The sequence below is a fragment of the Vidua chalybeata genome, chromosome 5, assembly GCF_026979565.1.
Source record: "Vidua chalybeata isolate OUT-0048 chromosome 5, bVidCha1 merged haplotype, whole genome shotgun sequence".
In the NCBI taxonomy this organism is placed as follows: Eukaryota; Metazoa; Chordata; class Aves; order Passeriformes; family Viduidae; genus Vidua; species Vidua chalybeata.
In genome coordinates, this window is record NC_071534.1 from 5,697,386 (window position 1) to 5,710,726 (window position 13,341).

The 13,341-nt window shown below is 39.6% G+C and overlaps 1 protein-coding gene across 1 annotated transcript in view; it reads left to right on the forward strand.

The window, feature by feature from the left end:
* Positions 1-13,341, forward strand: part of LOC128788749 (potassium voltage-gated channel subfamily KQT member 1-like) — a 405,996-nt gene that overhangs the window by 18,355 nt on the left and 374,300 nt on the right. Inside the window, exons 3-5 of the mRNA XM_053944006.1 lie at positions 7,526-7,652; positions 10,188-10,266; positions 12,091-12,187. Of these exons, the coding sequence (XP_053799981.1) occupies positions 7,526-7,652; positions 10,188-10,266; positions 12,091-12,187 (303 nt within the window). The remainder of the gene's footprint in view (positions 1-7,525; positions 7,653-10,187; positions 10,267-12,090; positions 12,188-13,341) is intronic.

Below are 13,341 nucleotides of genomic sequence, written 5' to 3' on the forward strand. Positions count from 1 at the left end.
AAAGACTCTCTTTCCAGAGTCCTCACTTGTTTCCTCTATTGTCAGTCCTTACTGCCCTCTTGGTGGCTGGAAATTCTCATGTAGTGACTACATTTAGCATGGATTAGCAGTCCCATGCTTGCAAATTCTCTTGGAGAAAAGGCTGAGATGTGAAATCAGAAGTTCTCACACCAGCTGGTGCTCAAGTTTTTCAGGCCAGAGATTCACCTTGTGGCTGTATTTAGGAGGAGGATCTTGTGGAAGAGTTTTTGGCTGCAGATGGGTCCTTGTTGTTATGTGGCTGTCCCAAAGTCACTGCTCAGTTTGGGTTTATATGATTTTTTTTTGCATCACACACGTCGTCCTGCTCTATATAGGCAAGGCTGTCCAAACTTCGGAGTGCCAAATGATAATTGGCTTAGTTAAGCCAGCTAAGGCATGTCACTATTTAACTGCTCTGGACATCAGGGTGGCTTTTCTCTTTGGAATAACACCATTTTCCAAGTGAGGGTTTTGAAAGGAGGCCAGTGAGGACTTCCTGTCTGCAATGGAGGAGCTCTTCTGTTGCTTTTTGTTTGTCTCTGGTTTTGCTCTGTCTCCCATCTAAGCTGTGTAGCTGTTGGGTCAGCTCCAACCTGTAGCAGAGGAGAAACAAGCCTGCAAAAAGCTTAATTGAGTGGTCTCTGTGATTTATGGTGAACATATTCTAATAGGTTTCAGGTTGTGTTCTCCATCCCATCAAAGCAGTCAGCGTTAGAAAGTAAAAAAGGTGCTGCCTTTTTTCTGCCTCTGTGCCAGTTTATAATTCTAAAGCTGGTCTTTGCTATATAGCATGAACACTTAGGGCCTTCCCCAGGCCTGTTTGATAAAGTGATCTTTGGATAGTGCAATACATGAAGTTCACAGGTGCTCTTCCTGCTGGCCTCACCACACTGTTTCTTACAGCTGATAATGGACTTCTTGCAGGGTATCCCATAGTAATTCATGGCATTTTGTGATATTTCTGCAGTGTATATTGCCTGGGTGACAGCAGGTGTTCATAAGGTGTTCAGTCCCATAAAGGCACTGACAGCCAAACTGCCTCAGGAGAAAATACATTAATTCCTGTATACTGTGGGAGAGCCAGACCCAGCGAGTGCAGAACACACATAAATAAAAAGAAACTTTTGGCTCATAAGCATTTGCTGTATTCTTTTACTCCTGTAAACTTCTGAGAGAGAAAGCAAGGAGGAGAGTCCCTGTTTCTTTCTGAGCTTCTTGTTGGTCTGTGGGAAGATGAAAAAATAGATTGGGAATATTATATTATTACAATACAAAGCATTATTAAAATAGAGATGGAATATTGTTTCATACATAAAACATATTAGGGGAAAAAAAAGTTGAGTCCACAAGTGTTTGTATAAGCTCAGGTTGTCTGCTGAGTGATCTTGCTGAGTTGCCATTGTTTTTCTGGAATCAAATGCAATTCTCAAGCTTCTCAGTGTGAATTGTAATTCAGTTATTCCTATGGGATATATTACCTTGTGCCTAATGCACCACAGAATACACTCAATGCCTGCTGTGTGCTTTTCAAATGTCTGAAATAGAAATCCTTCTGTGGTAAGTAAGGCTGAGGCTAATTAACAAAGAGCCACCCCGTAATTCCCTTAGTCAAATTTAACTCACTGGGGCTCAGTGGAGTTCTCTGTGCAAAGGGGTTTTAGAATGTGGCCAAGATACTTGAGAAGCATTTCTTGGGAGTGAGAGGAAGGTGGAGAGACACATGCAGGATTTTTTCAGTTCCTCTCCTCAAAATATTGATACCCTACCAAATCAAAAGGTTAAAAACATGGAAGTAATTATTTAAAACTCTGAAGTGCGTATTCACATTGGATTGATTCCAATTCAGGAGCAAAGCTAAACCCTTCACCACCTACCAGGGGTGGTCCCTTCAGGGATGTGCTGAGGGAAGCTGGAAGGCTTCTGTGGATCTATGGAGAAATTAGAATTTATTGAATTCTAATTAACTTACTGAATCTTATTCATTCTCTATTTGATTATATTTACCTTAGTGGTATCTTTCAGAATGAAGCAATTTAAAAAAAAAGTCCTTGTCAAAAATAGTTGATTTTCTTTGGAGAAAAATTGTTACCTGCTTAAATAGAATTAAAAAATAACTCTTCCTCTGTGACTCACCCAGCTCACTTGAATGTGGCTGTCACAGGGGGAGCACTGTGTGCTTCCCTCATGAGTATACAGCTTTGCTGTTTCCATGCAGGAAAACATGCAGGAAACAGCAAATAGCAATAAAATGAAAGACATGCACATTCCTGGTAGGTAGTCAGCAAATTCAGCATATTTGTCAGGTGTGCATGGAAGTGTATCTTTTATGAAATGTTAAATCCACTTGTACACAAACACCAGCCTTTGAGTGCATTGGTTTCACCTAAAAGTTGGAAGTGTGAGTAAGCTAATGGTACTATAGGACACTTAGCAGCATTTGGCATCTTTTCTTCTGTATATTGAGTATTCTGTTTTCACATAGGATGTCTCTCATCTTTGCAAGAGCCAGCATGGTGGTAGAAAAGAAACATTCTCAGTATCAGTAGGTTTTCATGGCATTTGAGTAGCTATTAAACTGAACAGGTCACTAAATGGACATTTTCAACTGTAAGGACTGGAAAACCTTAAAGACAGGTTATCAGATTAAATTTGGGACATAAGTACACGTGTGCAAACATTTGGACTATTAAACCTTTATGCCTCTTTCTGAGGCTTCATTGTCTGGAGCTGCCATTCCTTGATTGAATCTCCGTGAGCACACACTATTCATTTAGCCATCCCACTTCCTTCTTTTACCCAGCACCTAAATATTCCAATAAAAAAAGTGAAGAGAGCCTTGTGTGTGCTCTCCACCTAAAACACAGCTGCAGCTGAGAAAATACCCTTCTTTTTCATGTGTGTTCTTTAATCACTCCAGCAAACTTCCCTCTCCTGCTTCCCCCGTGCAGTTATCCATAACCAAACTGGGATAAATTATAAATTCCAGGCTATATATTTAATTTACACACACACATATCTGTGTAAAAGTGTTGGGTTTCTGTGTTAATGTGGGCATATTTTTATTTGGTCATCAATGACATTCTTGGATAAGAAGTTGATGGCTTTTCCACAAGGGCTTTTTTATTTGATTGATTGAATTAGATATGAGTGGAAGTTATTTGTATACATATTTCCCTTTAAGCTTATTTTTGCATAGTTTTCATTAAATTAGTAAAATGAAATTGTACTAAAAATAGCATAAGCGTGACAATGTATTATTTTATTATCAATTTGGTGGGGGGAGGGAAGATTATGCCATGGCTAGACTTCAGAAAAGTAAAAAAAATTCAGGGATGAAATTAATTTAAGGGCAAGGACTATTATAGTCCTTATGTGTCTTGAGTCTTTTTCCCAGAGAAGAGGGAGAAGCACAGAGTGATGGAATGCTGCTTTACTGGAGTAATGGAGTAATGGAATGGTCTTTAGCAGAAGTGTTATATAGCACAGACCCAGTTTAAAATCTATAATTAAATTCATTTGTTGGTATTCCTGTGGCAATTTTGAGTTGCTACAATCAAAACAGGAAGAGACTGTGACACGTGAGTGTGAAGAATCGAGTCTGATATGGATCTTATTTTTATAAAGTAATGGTTTGTTCCCACTCATTATTTTTGGTTTCATAGAATAGTTCATTCCTGGCTTTCTGTTGATGCCAAACTGCTTTCCAGGTTTATTAAATCTGCTCAGAATGCTTCATCATGCATTTCTTCCTTGACCATTTCCAGGAGAAGAGGAAAAACACTGCTGGGAGCCAAAATCAAAAGGGTTTGTGGGTTACTTGTAAGTGTAATCCCATTTTGAAAGCAAGGGTTCTGGAAAATTGCAGAAGGCTGGAGAACGATCTCAAACTGCCACACAGATGGATGTAAATTTAATTTGCAGATTGTTTTTGCTGATTTTGTTTTGGTTCATATTTTGTCCACAAGTTCTCACCATCATTTGTTACCATTTTAGTGAGAATTAGTACTTTTTTCTGACTTTACAGAGAATTACTGGGTTGTTATTTTTCCCTTTTACCAGAAGGTAAATGTGAGGCAATACATTTAAGGCTCTGAAAAGTGTTTATGTGTAGAAGAGGAAAAGGAGGGAGGTTAGGGCATTTTTGGAAGGTAAATTTAGTGAGGTGAAGCTTGATTAGCCTTGGCAGCTCTGGAAATGGATGTCTCCTATCTTGCATTAGGAGTACACACAACAAGAGTGGAAATGCCATCATCTTCCTTGGTTTTTTGAGGGACCACCTGCAGAGCTGTGATGTTTGTCCAGTTTCCATGCTTTTTTTGGTCTTTGGCCTGTCTGAGGCTGCCAACAAATTTGTTAATGGCTATGTTTTTGGTAATGTGGACACCTGTCCAGGACAAAGTGAACTGTGATTAGTAGTTAACATCAAATTAGTTTAAGATGTAAGTTCCTTCTTTTCCTCCTTTCTGTCAACAATTTATTTTTCCTTTCCATGGACTGTGCAACTTTGTTGACTTCATCAGGGTTTTCTGGACATAACCAAGATGGGTTCTGATAATCAAATACCCTCAGGCCAGATGTAGTTTTAATTTAGCTTTTAAAAGTGCCCTCAGAGGATAATCAAGGAAAATCTAAGAAGTTCTTGCTTCCTTGGCACTTCTATGCTTGTCTCCTTTCTACACAGCTTTTCACCAAAAGCAATTATAATATGCAGGTCCATTAAAATGATTCTTCCACTGCCATAAACAGTGCTCTTCTTCCTTTAGTGGAACTTATGGATTCCTAAGAAGAAAAAGAAAATGCTAGAGTGATGATACCAGGAACCTTCTAAAAATGTAGACAATTTAATAAGTAAGAGACTATTTTGCAAGATTTCAGAAATGCAAGAATTCTTTTCCTTTGCAGATTGTTCTTATGATTTGATTTGACTATTATACTTGAATAAATATTTCTATTTAGACTGTAGACAGAATGCAAACTTAGAATTACTTGTAGATGCTCTTGATAATACATATACTGAAAAATGAAACTTGGGGAGTTAATTTGCTGTGTATTTTCTTGTGCTTCTGCCTTGAAAATGGCTGTAAGCTTTCTTAAGTTTTGTACTAAACCTTGGTATATTCAGGCTGAAAGTGCCATGCAAAAAAGAGGAAGTCTTTGCATATTTTCTTGGTTCTCATTCCAGGCAAAACAAGAAGGCAGAAGTGAACACAGAAATGTTAACCTAACTTCATTAAAAATCAAAATTGACATGAATTTCTGCGTATTACTGTAGAGTTTTTTCTTACTTTTTTTTTTTTTTTTCAGTTTTGAAATATTTTGGACTCTCTTGAGCCATTCAGAATGTCAGTTTTAAAATCAAGTTGGTATTGTCATTCAGTGAAAATTGTGATTTAAGTGTGTTTTGCTTTTTGGGTGCTTTAGAATCACCCAGGTGCAGATTGAGAATGCGTTCAAGTTAAAATGCAAACATTTTCCAAAGCTGTAACTCATGCAGTGGGTGTTTGGTGACTCTGAATTACTGGGTACAGTTTGGGTTGGACCAAAGCCTAGAAGGCATGTTTGGGTTGTGCTACCACTCTGCAACATAGGAAAACAAGGAAGGGGAGATCAAAGATCTGAGTGAATCTGCCCAGGTTGTGATCTTCACTACTCTTCTTTCTTTAGAAGTATTTCAAAGTATTACCACCTATCCTTGGTAATGCATGAGTGCTTCACGATGCAGTGCTGAAGAGGGGAGCAATATTTAAATATTGATAATTCATTTATGTACATGCTGTTTATACAGCTCACCTCTGTCACCAAGCCTTATGGGTGATTTTATCTACCCAGATATCAACTGGGAATATCATACAAAGGACTCAAACAGGTCCAGGAGATTTCTGAGCATGTTGAAGATAACTTCCTGGCACAGGTGGTCGACTAGGAAAGGTATCCTCTTAGATTTGTTGAGGACAAAGTGATGGCTGGTGGTTGTGTCCTGGTCACGGTGACTTTGAAGGAGCCAAGTTTTAAAAGCTGATGATAGAAGGGAAACTGTCAGCAAAATTTGGATCCTGGATGTGTGGAAAGCAGTAGAGGCTGCTTGGTAAAGTCTCTTGGGAATCTGCTTTTGGAGGTACTGGGGACTCTGAATGCTGGTCACCTTCTCAGGGCCATCTCCTAAGAGCACTGGAGCAGGCAGTTCCAAAGGGTTGGAAGTCAAGCAAAGCTGGCCAGAAGAGCAGCTTGGCTGAGCAGGGATCTTCTAGAACTTAGGGAGGAAAGGGGAATATGTGGGGGGGCTGGGTGACACGGGAAGAGATTCTCTCCCCAAAGTAGGGAGAAAATTAGTGCAGCCAAAGCTCAGTTGGAGTTCAAGCAGGCCAGCACTGGGAAGGACAATAAAAGGGACTTTTACAAATATGTTCATAGCAAAAGGGGAATCAGAAATAGCATTGGGCCATGGCTTCTCAGGCTTGGTCACCTTAAAAATAGCCATGTAGACAAAGCAGAGACATTTAATGTCCTCTTCACTTCTGCCTTCAACAGCGATGGGCCCTGGGAAGTCTGGAGTTCTGTTGGAAAACCGTGACTGTGGGGGGATGATAGGCTCTCAGTTCCCCCTGAGTTTGTTTGAGGCTTGCTGCTACAGCTGGATGTGCATAAATCACGGGGTTTGGTGGGATTCATCCCAGGATACTGAAAGACCTGGCAGATGTCATTGTGGGACCTCACTCCATTTATTTTTCAGTGGTCTTGGGAGTCTGGAGAGCTCCGACTTGTGGGAGTCTTTAAAATCAGAGATTAAAAAAAAAAAAAAAAAAACAACAACAAAAAACAGAGAGATCAGGATAGGGCAGAGAGCTAGGCAATCACCAACTGCATAAAAATGAACAAGAGCAAGAGCTTTACTCTCCCCCTGAGATGAGCCTATCCTGGTTTTAAATACAAGCTGTGGGACAAGAGGCTGGAGAGCAGCCCTGCACAGAGGGATCTGGGGGTTTTGATGCAAGTTCAGTGTCAGTCACCAGTGTGCCCTGGCAGCCAGAGGGGTCACCTGTGTCCTGGGGTGCACAGGGATGGAGGGAGGGGATTGCCCCACCCTGCTCTGCACTGATGCAGCCCCACCTCGAGTCCTGGGGGCAGTTTTGGTGTCTCAGTAGAAGAAGGACATCAGAACATGTGAGTGTGTCCAGAGGACAACCTGGGCAACCCAGGTGGGGAAAGGCCTGGAGGGCAAGGAAGTGTCAAAACAAAAGAATAATGTTGTGTTCTTTCTTCCCTATGATATGCTGATGGAATGGAGCTTAAACCATCTGTTTATTCATGCAAATCACATTCAGGAACTGATTATCTCTCCCTTTTATTTACTGCCTGGCATATGTATATAAAGAGTCAACAGATTAGGCAAAATCCTTTTTATTGCATCATCTATCTCAAAAAGCTCATTAGTCCTATGAATAAATTAGATGTGCTTATAATGAAAAAACTCAGCTCTGATCTCTTCCCCTTTTCACTCTGTCAGGAAATAGTTCTGGTGGTGTTTTTTGGGGCTGAGTACCTGGTCCGGCTGTGGTCTGCAGGCTGTAGGAGTAAATATATTGGCTTCCAGGGAAGGATCCGGTTTGCCAGGAAGCCAATATCCATCATTGGTAAGTTTTAAACTCTTTTGCAACCCACTCCTGCTTGTTGTAAATAAAAATGTCCACTTCTGCAGGGGCCTTATTGCAGTTCTGAACTACATCTACCCCTCAAGCATTTATCTGCATTGTGATTTCTCTTCTTTTGGGTTGCTAGAACACTTAAAATATGTCTAAGGCAGACATCAACCTTAGAAAGGCAGGACTGTAAAGTGAAGAAATGACTAAACCTTGGGTAATTGCAGGAAATTTACAAGATTTTGAACACAAAATCCTTCCTTGGGTACAAACAAACACTTCTTCTTCTAGAGCTGGTCTAGTTTTGTGATGTAACCATGAGGCCTGTAAGGAATTGTTTTTACTCCTCATTGTGTTCTTGATTTCTCCCTCAATTAATAAGATCTTCTTAGATGGGTATATTAGAGAAAGTGATAGTCTCATTGAACTGTGGTTTCAAGGGGCTTTCTCTCCTGGTATTTTGCTACTACCACACCAAATATTCATGTTTGTATTGGAGCCCTTAGGGAAGACACCGTGGGTTTCGTTAAGAAAAGCTAAGAATGGCTTTAGGTGGTTGTGCACTCACAGGTGTCAGTACTTCATTTAACCTTTGAAATTCCCCTAAGGATATACTACATTGGAAATGAAGATTTGCTTTTCCACATAAAATGCAGATGGAACAGTGTCTGCACTGACAGAACAAGGTAAACTTGGCAGAAAAAGAAAAAAAGAAAGAAAAGAAAAGAAAGAAAGGAGAAAAAGAAAGAAAAAGAAATATCTTTACCATGAAGAACACTTTCAGAAAAGAAGAAAGTGCAAATGAAAAAATCTCTTTTACTCTCACTACTTGGTTGAACTCATTTTCTAAGCATCAGTCTCTTCAGCCTTTAGTGCCTGTCTTCAGATGGATATGTGTATGTCTGACAATTTAGTAAAGACATGATGCATCATTTGCTAAAGGGCAAAGATCTGTGTTCTGATGTGATGGGAAGAAAACCCACCCTAAATTCCAATGTTTACAAATATACGTGATAAAGGAACAGCATAAAAATATTTGCAGTCAGGCATTGAAAAACTGAGATTAATCCCAATTGGAAGCTCTTTCTGTAGCCTCATCCCTCCCTTTATTTATTTTCATTTTCATTTTCATTTTCATTTTCATTTTCATTTTCATTTTCATTTTCATTCATGCACAATTAGTGTAGTACACTATTTAAACTGACTGTGTGCTTTCCCTTGAGGAGGAATCCAGCTTTTACAGCAAAAATCAGACTGATACTGGAAATTAATTCAACTCAGAGAGTGAAGGATGCTGTTGGTTATAGAACTTCTGCAGTATTTGTTGCAGCAACTACATGGTTCTAAATGAGGCAGGAAAATGTTTAAAAGGAGAGGAAAAAACAAGTTAACCTTGCGGAAGGAAACTGTTGTTGCTGCTCAGGTTGGATCCCATCCTGCCTCTTGCCCAGGCATCCCATGGAAAGTTGGTTAAATCAATTTTCACAAGTGGGCCTCATTTTCTGGATGTCTAAAGGAAGACTTTGAAGTTGGGTTGCAGAGGTTCCAAGCCCTCACAGCTGCAAGTGAAGTCAGCAGGGCTGGTGTTTTGAAGTGCTGTATAATGTTAAGTGCTCTGAAGAATAAAGCACTGCCTGTTTCAAACTGGCAAAGGAAAGTTTACCAAAGTTTTACCTCGTTCTACCTCCATTTGCTACCCACTTATAATACTATCCTTTATTTTTTGTTTAGAATTTGAAAGGGAAGCATTTAGATGCTCTAAAGAGGTTTACCACAGAAATGCCTGTAAGGAAATTAAAAAAAAAAAAATCTCAGAATAATGTTACAGCAAGGTTTAATAATTAAAAGAAATGGACATGCTCACTGAACTAGGATGAGGAAAAATAAGGGATGCTGGCACTGTAAACTCAATCTGTCATTTGCATTGTATAAAGCTGGAACTGTGTAAACTGCAGAGTTGTGGAAACAAAAAAGAATTAAAAAAAAGGAACTCTGGAAACAATTATTTTTTCATACAAATAAAGACAGTATCACAAAGTAAACTAACAATTCTGATTTTTTTTAGCCAGCCTTTGTTCTGACAGTTCCATTAGGTTTGAAAGCTTGGCTTCACAGCTTTGATACAGCTTTCAAACTAAGTGTATGTGTATATGTATGCATGAGACTTAACTTCATGGATTTCATTATTGCATGATGCAAACCCTTGCATTTCCTCTTGGATCAGAAGCCTTGAGCCAAAATATGGGTTCATTTCTAGGGTGCATAAATGCTTTTCCATTTTTTTTGGCAAGCAGCCTAATCCGTCAGGTTCTTTGAAATGTCTGTTACTGAATTCATCCTGGATGAAGCTGTAGCCACTGGGCTTTTGATGTGAAACTATTGCATAGATTTAAGATGCCCAGCAAATTTCAGATAACAATTTCTTTTTTGAAGTGCTTTTCCTTAGTTGTGTTTTTTCAGTGCTGAAATTAAAAAAAAAATAATACATTATTTCTTCTTTTGATAATTTGTTTGTTTGTTTTTTAACAGATCTGATTGTGGTAGTAGCCTCAATTATTGTTCTGAGCATAGGATCTAATGGGCAGGTGTTTGCCACCTCTGCAATAAGGTAGGTTCTCCTGTCACTGAAGCTCTTCACTACCACAGAGGTTATTAGGTGTGTATCTGAGTGCTTAATTCCCAATTTAACTGCATGTCTGATTTTCCTGCTACAGGGAAAGTTACTTTCTTGCAGCACTGGGCAATGGAGGTCTGGGTGCTGTTGTGCTTGGTGACCAGTTGGGAAACGAGTGCAGGAGCAAGGCAAATGAAAAATGGTGGGAATGCTGGAGCCAAGTGGAAAAAATGAAACATTGTGTCCTATTTAAAACACCAAACAACTGTCTCTCTGAGACAAGAGAAAATTGCAGAGCATGGGTTTATTTAAGAAGTAATCCAGACAGCACTTAACGCGGTGCTTTTTGAGTATGAGTAATTACTTTGTTTAAAGAGTAATTACGCTTTGGTGGATTTGTTTTGCACGAGTAACTCACACTGTACATGAAGCAGAAGCATTTGATGTCCACAGTGTTTGTTCAGCTTGCATCAAGTACTGCAGGCTTGTTTTGGGAGGTGAAGTGAGTAAACAGAAGAATGATAAGCAGTAGGTGTACTTCCTTCTCCTAGCCTAACTTCCAAGATGTGTTGCATATTTTGTCACAAGCCTCTGCTTCCCAGTGCAGTGGAGTCACTGGGAAGTGGGAATGTCCAGTACTGTCTAAACTGTCCAGCTGTGTAGGCAAACACTGGGGAGAACTACATGTACAGAGTGTTTTTAAGGTAATTCTTACCATAGAACATTCATCCTTACCTGATGGTGAAGACTCCACCCAGGCAGCAGGAATATCAGCTCCTATAGGAAAAGAGGAAAACGCATGTGGAAATACCAGGGGTTGGGTTTTTTTAATTTAACTAGAAGCATAGGGGGGACTTCAATGAAAAGGCCCTGAGTGTTTATATGTGAGCCCAGTGGGTTTTGGGCTTAGTGAAGCCTTTCCCAGTGCTAATTCCAGAGTCACTGTCCTACGCCTCAGAATGCTCTCTGAACCTTAACCCACAGCCCTGCAGTGTTATCATTGCTCCACTGAAAAGCCAGCAGGGTCAGGCAAGTCTAAATTAAAAATTGAAACCTATATCCACAAAAAAATCTTGAAGATTGATATAAAGAGCCAAAAATACTTCTAGTGAAAAATTTTCAGGACGATGAATTCAGTGTTCATCCCTTCCTGCTTTTTCACTGGTTTGTTTCAGGGATAAGACAGTAAGATGACTGTAGGCAAACAAAATTTATTGTCAAAAGAGCAACTAAATGAAATATTTCCATGGAATAAAATTATGCTGAAGAACCATATTGATAATTACTTTTATTTTGTTGAAAATATTTGGAGCTTGTGATTGATTTAATTATTCTCCTAAAACACATAGGACTCTGTCTATTTCCGGTGATATCAGATATATTTCAGTAACTCACACAACAAGGATTTAAGTAATGCCATGTTTGATTTCATATTCTGCTTTTGGCAAATAGAGAAAAAGGTTTGCTCACATTTATGTCAGCAAAGCTTGAAGCATTGGTTTTCCTTGGAAAGAAGGCATTTAAAGTTTGAAATCATAGAAATTATGCAGATTTCCCCTGATTTTGTTTGTTTTCCCATAAAATAATTGTTTTCATAGTCAATATTTCTGAATAAATTTGACTATAATGAAATGCGATCTAAACACAGAGATGCCTCAAGCCTGAGATGCCACCCCAGACAGGGGCAGTGCTATCACAGTTCTTGAACATGGCAGTGTGTTAGTGGACATAATCAGTTGTGGGTGGATAAGGCAGTATTGTCCTCAAGCATTTTTATGTGATTATTGCATTAATTTTAATGCTTCACTTTCCTTACAGGGGGATTCGCTTTCTCCAGATCCTTCGGATGCTTCATGTTGACCGCCAGGGAGGCACCTGGAGACTCCTGGGGTCAGTGGTTTTCATCCATCGACAGGTACCTAGCCTTTAAAAAGCATCCCCTGCATTTCATTGGCTTCAGTGAATTCTCTCTGTGGGCTTCAAATCCTGGTCTGGTGTCTTGATTTGAAAAGACAGTTGTCTGCTAAGGAAGGCAGGAGCCTCTCTTGAAATGGAAAATGTAAACCCCCTCCCTCCAAATTATTGTAATTTTGAAACGAAAAGGTTCTCAGGCAGAGATACAGAATAGGAATAATAGATCTTTACTAGGAAAAGTAAAAATACAAATTCAATAGTTCAAACAAAAAAAAAACACTGATAGAGTCAGAATATGACCTGACACCCTGTGGGTCAGGGTGTCCAATTGAAATGGTGGCTGCAGTCCTCCTGCAGTGTCAGGTGTGGTTCTGTTGCAGCAGTGATCCTGCAGAAAAGGGGTGTAGTCTTCCTCTGAAGATCCAGTGGTGGTGTAGATGGGGCTGGTCTTCCTCTGGGAGTCCAGTGGAGAAGAAGCTGCTCCTCTTGGAATCCAGTTCAGAAAAAGGCTGCTGTGGTGTTTGAAATCTCAGATTATATCCAGGACGGAATGCTTGGTTCTTCCCCTGGGTGGAGCATCTCCCAATGGGATGATGGAATTTTTATCAGTCATTCAGTGACACTCAATTGCCCATTAACAGCAGATGTCTCCCAGCTGGGGAGGATTGGTTTGTGGAAGAGATAAAGAAAGCTGCCCACTTAACATAAGATAACTGCCACACCTCTAACAGACTGGCAAATAGAATACACACATATCTTACAACCCAGGACAGCTGGTTTAAATGAACTGTTACATTGCAAGAGAAAAAAAAAAAAAACAACAAAAAACTTTGAAAGTCCGTCATGTATTTCTTCCTCCTTTTAAAATGGGAAGCATCATTTTTGCTATTCAGGGCAGTGGCTAACAGGGTATAAACACCAGTGTTTGGGTTTATTAATTAACTGTTGTACTCTTTGATGTTACCCCTGAGTGTAATTTCTTAAATGCAGTTTTGTGGGCTGCCTTTCATATTGCAAGTATTCTCCACTATTTCTGCAGAAGATGTGTTCCTAGCTTGGTTTTCCTGGGGAAAACCAAACACTAGTGGGAAAGCCTTGCTAGAATAAGTCAATTATTTAAATATTTCTGTTATGTTCACCTTGAATACGAAGTTT